We start from the raw sequence: 14,820 nt of genomic DNA on the forward strand, positions 1-14,820 counted from the left end.
GTAGTCAACCGACACAACTTTGCATGACTTGGGATAAGCTAACTTTGAAAGGCAAAGAATTAGCTGTTTATTGGACGCGTACATTAGTCACTTAGTTTTCCTCGGAGAGCTATCTTTCAAAGATACGTCAGCGGTTTATTTGTGTAATGACACAATGGAGGACGAATTACAGGAGCAGCAACTTCTGCCGATTCAAGAGGAAAGCCCGGAGCCAACGAACGAACCAGAGACGTTAAAAGAACCAGAAACGTTAATAGAACCAGAGACGTCAAAAGAACCAGAAACGTTAAAAGAACCAGAGACGTTGGAAGAAATCGTCGAAGTCAAGGTAAAAATGTAAACGCTTTATGTTGACTTGAATAAATCCAAACGGAACATATTTCTAAAACTCCTGCACATAGTTTTCTTTTACGGTAAAAAATTTCAACTAAAAAAATAGTAAAAATGGTGTATTTTTATGTATTCATTTTGCGTTCACTTCGTTATTGCACTGAAAAAAGCTGATAACCTTGAGTTGAAGGCGACCAAGGTTATCAACCTTAGGTCTAAGGTTGATTATTTTAAAATTATGAGAAGTGCATTAACGGCTACAGACTGGAGTCTCTTTTTAAGCAGAATTATAAATATTAAGTAGATGAGTATTTTCTCCTTTTGATATAAGTGTTGACCTCAGAAGTAATCGGTCTTAAAATATTTGTTTCCAAATATTTTAAAATATCTTAATAGAATACTGTGAGTTTTGTGCGTACAGTTACGCTCAAAGTAGTTTTGAGCCCTAGCAGATTCAGATGTAATGTCAGTTTCATTCAAGCAAGATGTTTGGTTCTAGTCAACACCCAGACTTCTCCTAAATTATAATACCAAAGTAGGATGGGTATTATTTCTGGAAGAAAGCAATACCGTTATCAAAAAGGTTATGATTATTTCCACTTTGTTTAACTTAAACAATTGCTAAAAACCTAAATCTGCCGGTGTCTCATCGACGTTGAGCATAACAGCATGAACTACTAGTTCTCTAAAAAAAATGTTTTTTTTTATGTTACCATAGGAGGGAGTGTTGACTGAAGAAATGGTGTCCGAAGGTTTATCCCATCTTGGACTTGATCTGACCGGGCAGTTTCACGTTCTATGCCACCTAAGCCTACCTGTGAGATGTGTACCTACAACCTAGACACTGATTAATTGAAGCCTGATTAACTTTATTCATAAGTGTGTTCTTTTCTGCTCCAGAATCGCAATCTTATAGACATATCTTTGTTATGCACGTATGTCAATCTTGAAAAGCTAGAACTGCCACACAACAAGATAGAAGGTAACATTTTTTCCCATTTTTCATTTACTTTCATACATGATTTTGTGCAATACGGCAAACATGCAAATTATAATCCAACCTTTCCTGTGGTATAATGTATTGACAAATGATGACTAAATGATTTATTCTAATTTTAATGCATTTCATCACAACTTTTAGATATATCCTGCCTGAACCACATGCCCCACCTTATCTGCCTGGATGTGTCTCACAATGAAATCTCCAACTTCTTTCAATTCAAGCCACTCCGGTACCTAGAGGTGCGGGACCTTGAACTGACAGGATAAGACAACATTTGATTGGTGGCTTGGGCCTCGTTTTCTAGCACTATTCCCTTAAGATAGGCCTGGATTACCATAGCCCATCTGTAGTCACTCTGAATTTGCTTACAAGGCATTAGCTGCCCTTCAATGACAGTGAACCTTTGCAAAGAGTCTTGTTCAAGAGGTTGTACATTGCAAGTTTTGGTAGTTGTTTGTTAATAGTTTACTGCTTTCTTCTGATTTCCAGGTGGCTGATTTCTCCCATAACCGAATACCAGACATAAAGGATCTGGCAGGCTTTGTCTGCCTGCGTCAGCTAAATCTGGACTGTATCCTTGCAGTCATTTACTTTAATGAATGTGGATGTCATCACATCGCCTCCAGATGCTTTAACAAATTCCCCTGGTCTAAAGTTTCCATTCGCTAAAATCTGCATTAAACTATAAATTATACTTTATTTCTTTATTTTAATGCTTTCAGAGTGTACTGATGGTACAAAATATAACTTCAGCAACTTGTAAAAGCAAGGATTTGATGTGGACCTTGTCTGGATTGAAGAAGGAACATCTTGGTTATCCCAAAGGCTAGAGGGAAAAAAAACAAAGACTGATGAGACAAAACTGATTCTTTTTTTTTAAGTGTTCATCCCATTACCTTTTTCATAAAAATAACATAGTGTGATGGTATGAAGTTGAAGAGTGGGCTAAAATTCTTTCACAGTCATGGAAAGACAGCAAATGCTTTAAACAGTTGTCCACATAGATATTCTAGTATATTAAGATGTATATATTTGTTTGTATTCGTCGGTTGACAGCCTTACTGAAAACACAAGCCAATACTGTGAAATCTCACTTGTGAAATGTTGCCATCAACTTATCTTTTCAGAAAGATTTTTTTTTTTGTACTCCAAATATGATTTATGCATAACAAGTTATTGTTTACCTAAAAGGATTTTTTTCTTAATCATTTGCTCAGACAACTGTCTCTCTGAAGTCAGCGGTCTTACAGATTGTTCTATGCTCAACCATCTCAGCCTGGCTTACAACAAAATCACAAAAATCAGCAACCTGGGCAATCTGCCTCTTATACATCTCTGCCTGGTAAGTTTTTATTATTTTTCAGCATTCAAAAATTCAGATTTTTACATATAAATCTATATTTGCTAAGAATTATTTTTAAATGAACTCTCTATTTTTTACCTAGTTTTGAAAATGTTTCTGAACTTTACTTTTCTTTGAAACGAGCTCAGTTCATATTTTTTCTGTCCTCCTTTGGTGTTCTTAATCTGTGCTTCTTAGGTTTTTGCCACATTTTAACATTTAACAAACATCACCATATGGCCTAACAGCATGCCTTTTCCCCCCTGTTCTTAGTCGTTTGGTGCGTGGGTGTGCGTCCATTTTCTAGGCCCTCTGCGTTTTTTCTCATTGTCAGCATCTATTGGTCTGCCCACATCTGCCCCTCTCTGGAGCTCCCTTTAGGGACCAGGTCTTTGACTGAACCTGGACCAAATTCAACCTGCACACATTCCCCTTTCCATCCAGCATCCATCTCGTCCTGCTTCTGACCCCGCTCCTTCCCCAATGCGCCCTCCTAAAGCAGCATGGCATTGTCAGCCAGTCTGTTTCCCAGCACATCACCGTGCCGACCCAGAGCTTCCAGGGACCAGTACAGTCACCCTCCCCTGCTGACAGCAACCCTCTGTCTGGCAGGATGCTTGGCAAGAGCAGGCCAAGGTGTGGCCAGGCAGTCGGATAACAACTTTTGTCAGTAGAATAGATAGAGAATCAGGCTGACAAGACTGTTGAGCCCAGGTCTTGTTCTTTGGTTCGTCAGCGTGCTGTGCTAGCCCCTCAACAGCTGTTTAGCTGTCAGTCCAAGCCTGTCAGCATTTAGCAAAGAGCCAGGCCTGCCACTCAGCTCAGTAATGAGGGTAACAAAGCTCAGGCACTGTGTAGATCATTCCTAATAGAATTACTAATGAAAGTATAAAAAGGACTTGCTGCACATACATTATCATTAATGTTTCCCTCTTTGCTGTTTGTATTAGAAGGGAAACCAGCTCAGCTCTGTTGAAGGGTTGGAGAACTTACGGAACATACAGGTTCTTGATTTGTCCAGGAATTGCATCACCTCTCTTTCAGGACTTCAGAATCTCCGCTACCTATACTTCATCGACTTGGAGAAAAACCAGGTACCTTCAGCAACAAGACAGAATGATCTCCATCATGTACCTGCCTTCTTACTTGCAACTTTAGGGTCAAAATCAAAAAATTGGAATATATTATGAAATAAGATTGAGCTCAATAAACAGAACATTAAAAAAAACCACTCAAAATTATAGAGTTAAAAAGTAAGAAACCTTTCATTTCCTAAATTTTGCCGTATTATATCTAGTACATACAGTATATGTAATGTAGTTCACAACAGGCTTGAAAATTAGCTCAATCCAACTTCAGACTAATAATAGTCACCGTTTTACATGGGATCATAGTTTCTTAAAAAGTTAATGATAAAAAGATCCAAAATGTAGAAGCAGTGCATGAAAAACTGATTGCGCCCTGTGATTCAGTTCTGTGATGAAATACTTGAGGAAGGTCTTGAGAAGATAATTAATTTTCTTTAACAGAACTGTCGGTCAAAGGTTATTTTTTTGTTTGTTCTCTTCGGACCTGTTTGTTCTGTTCATCAGTTTGATGTGTAAAGCTTGCATCAAAAGTAATTATATATTATTTTTCAAGTTTTAGCAACCAAGGCAAAATAAATATGTTTTCTTCAGATAATGGAAATTGAAGATCTAAAATATGTCATCGATCTACTGATGCTGACCAACCTCAATCTGCTGGATAACCCTGTGCAGGTAACTGAAATATTTACGTACAAGAGTCTTCACCCATGAGAATGTAAAATACAGTTCAGGTCAAAATTATTAGCCCCTGCTGCCAATATTCAATTGTCAATCCATTTAACTGGATAGTTAGGTCTTTGACCCATCTCTTTCAAGCTTGTTCAAGCTTCTTCATTTTGGAAATACTCTTATAACTTTGAATATCTTTCTCCTGTTTTGTGAGCCTCAATTCTTTTTCTCAGATCTAAACTGAATTTGTTTGTTTTTGGCATGATGTTTTCTCAAGTGGGAACTCAAACCCTTGGTGAGGATTTTACACTGTGCATAAAGTGAAGGGTAACCTTTTACCTTTATTGATTCAGTGATTTCTGCTGTGGGCATTACAAAGTGATACTAAATGATTTCACAACAGCGGTTTGTGCTTTGGCTAAATCAAAGGTCAGTTCTCAAGGGGGCTAATAATTTTGGCCGAGATAGTTTTTTGTGAAAGATTGTTGTTTCTGTGCATAAAGTAAATTAATGTAAGCATCCAAAATAAAACCTAGATTGTTTGGAAAAGTTGTATTGAAAAATCAACGTGCTGTTTCCCAAAAGCACTTTGGAAATTTTTGAAAAACTCTTACATTTTCAAACGGGAAGCTAATAATTCTGACCTCAAGCGTATACTTTAATATAAGCAATATCAACTGTGTTTTTGTAGGAACCTCCAGATTTATTTATTTATTTGTTTTGTTTTCAAGTTTTCAGAGTATGAACATAACATTGCAGATAAAAATTTGTTTTTTCATGGAATCAGTGTTGTTGGCTCTTTTGTGATATGCAAAGTTTTCATAATCATTAGGAGCACCCTGACTACAGACTGACAGTCATCTTTCTCCACCGAAGTTTATCATTACTAGACAATAAGAAAGTCACAGTTGAAGAAAAGGTGAGAATGTACATAATTAATGTCACTTTTTATGTAAATTGTGCATGTAGAATGTTTAATGTGTCCTATTACAAACCCCATATTCTAGGTGTCTTCACAAAACATGTTTGACCCTCCTATGGACATAGTAGCAGCAACAGATCACATCACAAACATGGTTCACCAGATGGCACAGCCGCAGGTTCTCTATCAAAGGTTCCGATGAGTATTTCAATATTTTTTGTTAGATTTTACCTGTTATTTCATCTAGTATTTTTAAAATGTTTGCTAGATGAACTAGCTTTATGATTTAGTTTCTAAATATACAAACATGTTCCATAATGTACTATTCCTACGTATCATTTACTTACTTATCTAAAATAACTTACACAGATAGTTTTCAGATGTACAGCAACAATTTCATTAGATGTCTTATCTACTTTGCTCGTGTCAGCACTTATATTTTTGAGAACATTGATCTTCAGTTGATAAAATTCTGCAGTGGTTTTCATTACTTTGTTGTAGTATTTTACCTACGTTCCTAGGAAAGGGAAACGAGTGTTAAATTATGCATATAAGATGGAAGTTGATGAAGAAAGGGTGTGTTTTTGTCTGATTGCTTGCAGTACACTGCCTACGCCAAACACCCCATACCCAATGGTGGTGCTGACAGGCCCTGAAGGCTGTAGGAAAGGAGACCTGGTTCGCAGACTGTGTCAGGAGTTTGGTAAAGACTTTGGTGTTGGGTCAGTCTGATAGAGTTTTTAATAATATGTATATTCTTCTTGTCTATCATATCTGGTGTTGGGTCTGTTTAACCGCAACAACTAATTGTTTTGATCTGAAAATCACCCTATGGCCCTTAATTGAAACTTGAGTTCTCAAAACAATAATCAGGGAATGCATTTTAGCTTATGGGTCCATCAAGGGGACTGTTTCCTTTTAGAGGTGGAAAAAAGGTTTCATCTCCCCTCCTGCCAATGTATTCATGCATGCACTAATCCATGTATGTGAATGATAAAACTAAATAGTAGTAATCCTTTCCTTAAATAAATCCTTCGCCAAGCTTGATAGTCAAGTCCTTCTGCCCAGGTAAAATAAAACCCATCCGAGACTGTGTGCTGGGCAAAAAGTTCATGCAGGGTCAAAGGTTACGTGGCCTATGGCAGTGATCCACAACACACCTGCAAGTCTGCGTCTCAATCACTAAGAAAAAAACAAGTATTTTGAGTCACCCTTTTAAAGTCCAGGTTTGATCTAAATTAAAGCAAACACTCATTCCTAAGTGTTGCCAGCAGTTGATGGACATTATGGTACATCCAGTTTTAGGGTATAGAGGTTTTTACTTTTCCACAAAGTGTCAGATTAGTTTGAATAGCTTTTTTCTTTTGTAAAAGAATCTATTAATCTGAGTTTTCCTAGTCTGTTTTTAAAACGTGTATGCAATGTATCTGAAATGTAACGTATCTGTTATCTACCGTGACAGAAAAGGAAAAGAAGGCTGTAGGGGTGAATATTTTTTTTGCAGCACTGAATTTTTTAGAACGCATGTGAATTTACGCCAGAGTACTAACTAACTGTTCATATTTCACAGCATCTGTCACACTACACGGCAGCCCTACTCTGGAGAGAAGGACGGGGTCGATTATCATTTTGTCAGTGAAGAGAAATTTCAGAACTTAGTTGTCATGGTGAGAATCCTTCCCCTTTGTGACAAACTAAAGATTAAGACTTTTAGGGCTGTGTTTTTTTTAGCAGTAGTTTGCGTTTGTAGTCTCACAAATAATTAGAATAAATGAATATTTTCTAGATTTTGTCAAAATACACACCGAGGATTCTTGATAAATTATGTTTTAAGTGAGCTCGATTCTCACGTCTCCCTCAGCAAGTTTCAAATTGATTTCACAGGCTGGTTTTAATGTGTCGTGGAGATAATTAGTTTTTCTGGGGTGAATTGATTTTGCTATTAACTTGGTGGCTCTTTTTCCATCAGTACCTTTACCATAATTATGTTTTTCTCAGATTTCATTAGACCATATTAATTTAATTTTGTTTAATTCAGTTTTAAGGATGAGGTATCAAACCCACTTGAATTATTTGAGACAAGAAGTAATGGTATGCTGATTGCTGCTCAGAATTTCCTATAACTTAGGCATACACATCAACATCTAAAATCAAAATTTACGACTGGTGGAGGAAGCCAAATGTGTCCTTGGGTCTTGAACACATTTGTTTTCCATCTTCACTGTCTTGTCAAGTCAGCTGTTATGTAAGGTTGGTGGGAGATAATTTATAGAGGATTGTGTGTCTGTGATTTACACAGGAATGGCTTTGAAGCAGCTATTGATGCCTTTTGTCTTCTCCAGCACCAGATAATTTACAATCTATCCCTGCCCCTGTTTGATCCTTCCTGTGTTTTTATTCCTCCACTTTTCTGTTGCCAGCATTTTGGTTCAGTGCCGTCCTGCATTTTTAAATTTCTCAATTTTCAAGCTATGCCTTTTAGTCCCAAGACGGGCTTTTCCACACACAATCTGGAAACACATCTTGGGTGTTGGAAGGACTGCAAACATGATAAAATAAAACCGATTTAATCTGAAACTATATAATTTGACACAACAAACATGTGGACCAGGGTATTCTGATCAGATTACTAATTAGGTTTCCCTCACATCCCCACACTGTGACTGTGACACATGGTGGTGGTAATGTCATGGTGGGCAGACTCTCTTTTTTTCCCCCCCTTTTTAACCAGAAAGAGTACAGACTTAAAAAAATTATGAAGTCTTCTAATTTTTTTCACGATTGCATATGTTCTCCTATTTTGACATTAAAGTAATTGGGACATAGCCAAAGTCAGGTATTTATTTTACATTTCTGACAACTCAACCAAACTGACAACTTATGGGTTTAACAATATGCTAAATTGACTTGCACGCTCATAGTTGATTGATGCGTCTTGAAAGTCAGGAATTTTGCAGCCCTTCAAAAACAAGTAATCTTATGGCTGTGAGGTTTACCTGTGAGAAATAACAAAGAGGATTTCACCCTTACTACCAGGTCAAAAGTTCATTTCAGTGGGTGGAGAAATAGCTTCAGGTTGTTTAGCATGACAGAACATGCTGGGAATGCGTGTATTTATGTTTGCTATTACTTTCCATGTAAAATAAAGATTTATTTCTTCTTTTTTAATGTAAGGGTAAATTTCTCCTGACCATGCATTATGGCAGCCATCTGTTTGGCCTCTGCAGAGATGCTATTGAGGAAGTAGCAAATCATGGAGTGGTTGTTTGTTTACATATGGAGCTGGAGGTAATTGTGTAAAACTAATATCTAAAAAAGATTTTGTTCTATGTATTCTGGGACTGCTATAAGAATAAAAGTGTAACACCATTAATAATTTGTCAAACAAACACAATCGTGCGGGGTTTTTTTTCTTTTGCAGGGTGTTTTCAGTCTAAAGAAGACTTGCTTTAAGCCTCGATACATCCTGCTTATTCCCACAAAGATAGAGAAGTTCATAATCCACATGAAAAGCACTACCCGTTACACCCAGTCACAGATTGATCTTGCAGTGCAGCGTGTTCCCCTCTATTCAAGAACCAATGAAGAACGTCCAGGATTCTTCGACAACGTTATTCCAAGTGGTAAAGTGCAAAAGAAAGTGCATTTGTGCAGTGTTTGCTTTTAAATTCCAAATAAGTATAATTTCTCTTAAATTAAACTTTTTACACGTAATGTCCTTTAAGTGCATTCTAAGCATATTGGTCGGTGGAATAACTTGCTGCGGTAAAATCCACATTTAGCTGCAGGATCACTGTGTTTATCTTGCCTCTTGATAGCACTCAGCCTGTTAGCTGTTTTCTTAATGAGATGAACAAACAGAGAGTGTAAGACATTCATCAATTTTATGCAGTGCTAGCGAGCCCCTCATTACACCAAGGTCAACATCTACATATCTTTGATTCATTGCTCTTTGATGTTGGATGCACTGGCTCTGTTCAGGACCCAACTTCCTTGTGTGTTTATTTATGTCTATACTTATTTAGATAACTATGAAGAAGCTTACCGGACCTTGGTGGAAATAGTAAAGGTCTACATGTACATTGAGGAGGAGGAGGTGAAGGGAAAGGAGGAGGAGAAACCAGAGGAAGAGGAGGTGGAAAAAGAGAAGAGCACCGGTGAATCCTCCTCTGACAGCAGTTTGAGAGGTGTTTTTCTTTTTTCAGTTTTCCAGTTCGTCAGTAGATTTAAAGATTTGAAATACTTGTTTTGTGAAAGGACACATGATTATTGATTATTAGGCTTTAAATTACCAGGTATCACGTTAGTCAATCTTACCTTAAGGCCAGCTACTCATCTTTATATTGTATCCCCTAGTTTGTTCCCAATTGTTGCCATTTGCATAATGGCAACATATGCAAATGGCATATCTGTGTATTTCTCTCTGTATTTAGACAGTTTGGATGAAATTCTAAGCTAAATGTTCATAATTTTTTTCTAATCTCATTCATAATTTAATTTAATTCAAATTGAAGTGACAGCACCCATCAACCTAATGCCATCAGAGCAACTGTGTGATCAACTCAGGATATATAGGTTGGATTTTGTTTGTTTGCAAACCATCACTTACTGTTGGCCATAAATTTCCACGCACTAAAAAGAGATTAGGTTTATATTGGATAGTTGGCTTATTTTATCATGTTTAAAGCAAAGTGGAAGCTGCTATGTTACTAGGTTCCCAAGGAAACGTATTCATGCGCAGCAAGTGGGATGAAAAAAGCTGTCACCAAACTCTTATATTAAATGTTACAAATCCCAACTCTCTTCTTCATAAAGAAGCTAAGACCACCATTGCTATTTTTGGCTGTTTTGGTGTTCAAGTACTAAGCTGTGACCGCAAAAATGTGAATGCCACCCTCTCCAAATAATGTTTCAGGCTTTGTTTCAGTCGAAGAGCCAGCAACAACACAGGTAGAACCAGAGTCACGCCCTGGGTCCACCATCGGAACCAGCTTAACTAAATTCCGGGCAGATTCCAGCTGTCAAAAAACATTGATTGTGAGTTTGTCTCTTAAAGCACAGCATGGCAGCAAAGCCTGCAAGTGGAATTAGAACATACATCTGAAACCAGATGTCGGAAGAAGCCATTTTCAGCTGGCTGCTATCGAGGTGTTTTCGTTTCTTCCCTTTCTGCAGGAGCTCGCCTCCTGGAGGAAACGAGAGGATCTGGCAAGGAAAGCTGTTCTTGGAAAGAAACCAGGGTTGCACAGCCACCTCTTCAAACAGTACAGGTAAGTGGCAGCCACTCCACCTCACTCCACGGCCTAAATTAAAGTAGGCATTCAATGTTGGGCCAATTTAGTGTAATCGCAACACTTGTCCTATAATAACTGCATTTTAATGGCTCAGTATGAGTTTGACATTGAGGGTGAAGTACCAGGCATCTAAGTTATTTAAACCCAACTGTTTGTTAATCTGATCGGCGCTTTTTGCCCACCCTTTTTTTCTTTTCAAAAAAGTTAAGTGCCAAAAATATATTGTGATATTTTTCCCTCTCAACAATAAGCTGAACATACAATATTTTAAGTACAACATTTTTGTAGGAGATTTATACATTTCTTAAAAGTCAATTTTAGTACACGAAAGTCTTCTGAGTAAAAGGCCCTGAACAGATGTCATCCTGTTTTCTATGAAATTAAAGGAAATGCAAAAAGCATGTTTATTAAAAGATAAATACTTTGTGTTGTACCTAACATTTCCAGTTGTACAAAGGTTTTAATCTGTCAAGAATAATTTTACACTAATTAAAAATAAAAACTTTTCCATCCGGGCTGCACTTCAGGCACTGCTGACTTAAGCCAACCAGTGTAAATCTCTGAGAAAAACAAATGGATTAATAGCTCAACACTGGAGATATCCTCTAAACTGTAAAACCAGTCCTATTCATTTTACAGAGAGGTAATGTTTTCAGAGGAGACTTGTTGCTTCTCACCCTGAAGAATTATTAGCATCCTTGAAGCGTTTTTTTTTTTTTTTTTCCATTTTATAGACCTCGTTTTCTTCCCATGAGCCACGTGGGGACAAACGTCTTCACATTTTCTCTACATGCTCAGTTGGACATTTTTACACACCAGCCCACCCACTCATAAATTCAGATTTTATTGCTTCTGCAGGTCACGACATTCCTGTGTGCACACTTACACTCAAGGTGGATTTCCTTTTTATGATATATAACTGCACATTGTTACTTTAGAATGAAATATGAGATGTACGGCATCTTTCTCACGTTTTTTTTTTTTCACTTTACAACCACAAACTTCCAATGTGTTTTATTAGAATTTCATGTGATTGACCAATAAGATATCACACATTATTGTGAAGTGAAAGGAAAACAGCCTTCCCTGCTATTTCTATCACTGCTGATTCAGCAGTGATAGAATCAGCAGTGATTCTATCACAACCTACACGGTTGTAGGGAAGGCTGGTGCTTATATGAGTATAAGCCGGGATGCGTTCGGGTGCAGGTTGCTAGTTGGAAGGAAAACGTGGTTTAAGATTTTGAACATTGTTTGCAACGTTGACTCTGCTAAAGAGGTGGCAACATTCATGCTCCTCACCTCTGGAACAGACTTTGTAAAAGCTTGAAATGTGCAGAAGCTGTTGCTCATATAAATGAGGACTGACATCATTACTGTTTACTCCAGCTCGTCGATAAAGGCCAAAGACTGATTTATCGTGTGTGACATTTCTTTGCTTTTTATTTTTCTTAAATTTGTCATTTTAATATTTCTTTTTATCGGATTATACATCAGGTTTGTAGAAAAGACTTTGAATTTATATGCTACACATATAAATTGGACTTGTGCATACACATGGATTGTGCTTTACACTACAGTACTGTTTTCTTTAACCTTCTTCTCCTGGTAAACCACAGAAAGACCATCTTATGCATTTCTGTTAACGATAGCGTTCTTTTTGCAACTCTTCCACAAAAGTCAGACTTATTGGAAACGAATAGTTACTTTTATAATAGATTCCTTCATCAGACCTGTGTGCCTCTATAGCTCCTACAGAGTTAGCATTGACTCATGATCCATAGTCTCTTTGTCTAGCCAGTCTGTTAGGTGGACGGTCAAGTTTTTCACTTAATCTGACCTTTCACCTCTACTTCATCTTATTTTACTTGCAGGTCAGATGTGTCTCGTGTTGCCTCAGCTCTAGGTGTTCCCTTGTCACTCGGTAGCACTATTGAACCTCTACAGAGAACCCTATTGGAAGACAGGACAGAAATGCTCAACGGTCAGTATGTTTTTGTTTTTTTTTAAAGTTAGGACATTTGCATGTGTGTATGAAATAAAAAGAAAATAAAGATTTTTTAAAACTTTTTTTAAAAGAAAATGAATGGAGCAAACCAAAGGTGCATCCATAAAGGATTAGCTATGAGATGATATTATGAGTATAATTGTCGTTTTTATGATAACACTGCCTACAGCCATAGGAGAACAACAGCGATGCTGCTTTCTCTACATGTAGCCAATGAAACAAATCAGATTTTTCCAGGCAGCATTGCAAACATTTGACATTCCATGTGCAGAAATTGAGCAAATTCTGCTGTTCCTGGCTCCAACTTTTCAGATTGCAATATGGGACTCAAGACAAAGTCCGTCCTGCCTCCAGTCTTGCCTGGACATAAGAACCGTGAAGTCACCAAGTCCGCGTCACCTGAGACATCTTAAATCTACCCATAACCGCCCGTCGAAAAGAACGAAGGCGTAAATGTGGAGGGATGATTTTCATAGAAGATTTAGTTGTTTTGTTGTTGTTTTTTTATTATTCAAACAAAGCAGGAAATATTTGAAGGTAGTTTATATTTCAAAAATGAAAATGTTATTAGTTAACATTACTTTGGGATTTATACTGTTCTATTTTTTTGTACTTTCCCAGGTGTGTTTTGTTTAGAGATCCATTATAGACAGATATGTTTGTGATTCGTTAGACTGTAAGAGCAAGAAAATCTGCTGATAAGATGGAAGGAAGAAAATAGTACTATAGCGTTATTCTTGTTTATCTTGTTGAGCTTTCACTGTCTGTCATTCTGGATTTGGAAATATTGGCAGGCTTTTATAAAGCTCAGAGTTAAGGTAGTTTTATCTTTAGTAGGGAATACACAAAACTGTGTGTATAATTACTTGCTAATAAAAGAGGCTAAAGACAGTTTAAATTGTGAACTTTGTGTTTTCTCTGGAAATATTAGTGACACTCTCTTTTAAACCAATAGCTCAGATGTGGCAATATCTCAGTTAACAATATACATAAAGAATTTGTAATTTTCATATATGGTCTTACATTATTACATTTTAACAAAAAGTTAAACAAAATAAGAAACTAAATTCTCATTGGTACCTCTTCAAGTTTGTCTCGTCTTTGTGTGGTTATACTTGCACATTGTTTGCTTTTCCCAAAAAAATAAAAATACTAGCCTACAGAAAAAAATATATCTCTATTTTATTATCAAGCACACAGTGATTCAATACATCATGAATGTTTAATTTTAAAACAATGCCTCCCGTGGTAAGAGTTACTGGAAGCCAACCTACATCTTGGTCGAGAAACCAACATAAGTTGTAGATGCTCAAATGTCCCGATGCAGCAAATGCACACTGACTTGATTTGATGATGAGCTTCACCTGTGTGTGGCGCAAGCCGACTGAGGGAAATGAAACAACAGTAAAGACGCATGGTACAAAATTATTACTATAAGGAAAACGTATACCTTTAGTAAAAACTCAACTGGAAGTCTTACACTGAGGTTGCGCAAAGGATGGAGCTGTTTGGACAATACCAGGTGAGCTTGTCACACGGATGTTTTTCTTACTTGCTAAAATCCGTCCCCAGAGCTGTTTTTAGCAGTATTGGGAAGTAACGAAGTACATGTACTTCGTTACTGTACTTTACTTAAGTATATTTAATAATGGATACTTTCGACTTTTACTCCACTACATTTTACAGTAAGTATCTGTACTTTCTACTTCACTACATTTGTACAAAACCTTCGAGTTAGTCGTTACATCCAAGTCGCATTGCGCCTTTTTTTCTCGTTAAAATGTGAAGTTCAGGGACTTAACAAGGTGCTGTAAAATCCAAGCAATAACGTAGGTGACCAGACGTCCTCTTTTTCCCGGACATGTCCTACTTTTCAGACCTAAAAAAATGTCCAGGGGGGATTTCAAAATCGTCCGGGATTTTGGTCAACTGCCTCAAAACACAGCGGACACATGACAAACGCGTTGGCGCATGTTTGTCCGCCGATCACCCCCCCCCCCCCTGATGTACAGCAGTGAATAAAATGGCTGTCTTTTTCCACCTGCAGCGTATGCATGTGTCCTGATGTAGAGATTCTTGACTACAGATCGTAGAACAGTATGTGGCACACGTCAGGTTTCAGTAGCGTAGCAATTATTTTTCTGACAGTGAAGGGCTATTGTAT

The 14,820-nt window shown here is 37.3% G+C and overlaps 2 protein-coding genes across 3 annotated transcripts in view; both read left to right on the top strand.

The window, feature by feature from the left end:
* Positions 1-13,548, top strand: lrguk (leucine-rich repeats and guanylate kinase domain containing). Of its 2 annotated transcripts, none has more exons than XM_044108794.1 (19): positions 1-328; positions 1,049-1,147; positions 1,231-1,312; positions 1,472-1,572; positions 1,823-1,904; positions 2,551-2,675; positions 3,626-3,769; positions 4,355-4,435; positions 5,265-5,351; positions 5,440-5,546; positions 5,957-6,076; positions 6,925-7,021; positions 8,529-8,642; positions 8,776-8,977; positions 9,380-9,541; positions 10,270-10,391; positions 10,530-10,624; positions 12,523-12,632; positions 12,969-13,548. In XM_044108794.1, exons 1-19 carry the CDS (start codon positions 155-157, stop codon positions 13,067-13,069), a joined length of 2,205 nt encoding a protein of 734 aa, XP_043964729.1. In that variant the 5' UTR covers positions 1-154; the 3' UTR covers positions 13,070-13,548. The 2 variants fall into 2 exon arrangements, with proteins under 2 accessions (XP_043964729.1, XP_043964730.1); XM_044108795.1 differs by having other exon boundaries at positions 10,282-10,391.
* A 455-nt stretch (positions 13,549-14,003) lies between these two features.
* col7a1l (collagen type VII alpha 1-like) overlaps positions 14,004-14,820 on the top strand; it is a 48,793-nt gene continuing 47,976 nt past the window's right edge. Inside the window, exon 1 of the mRNA XM_044109146.1 lies at positions 14,004-14,178. The gene's annotated coding sequence lies outside the window, so the exon portion shown is untranslated. The remainder of the gene's footprint in view (positions 14,179-14,820) is intronic.

This window comes from Gambusia affinis, linkage group LG23, assembly GCF_019740435.1.
Source record: "Gambusia affinis linkage group LG23, SWU_Gaff_1.0, whole genome shotgun sequence".
NCBI lineage: Eukaryota > Metazoa > Chordata > Actinopteri > Cyprinodontiformes > Poeciliidae > Gambusia > Gambusia affinis.

What these genes read in the sequence shown, in the direction of transcription:
- lrguk (XM_044108794.1), top strand. Translation starts at nt 155, where the DNA reads ATGGAGGACGAATTACAGGAGCAGCAACTTCTGCCGATTCAAGAGGAA. An exon ending in AAGAAATCGTCGAAGTCAAG is followed by an intron (nt 329 to 1,048) that starts GTAAAAATGTAA and finishes ATGTTACCATAG; the next exon opens with GAGGGAGTGTTGACTGAAGA. An exon ending in AGCCACTCCGGTACCTAGAG is followed by an intron (nt 1,573 to 1,822) that starts GTGCGGGACCTT and finishes TCTGATTTCCAG; the next exon opens with GTGGCTGATTTCTCCCATAA.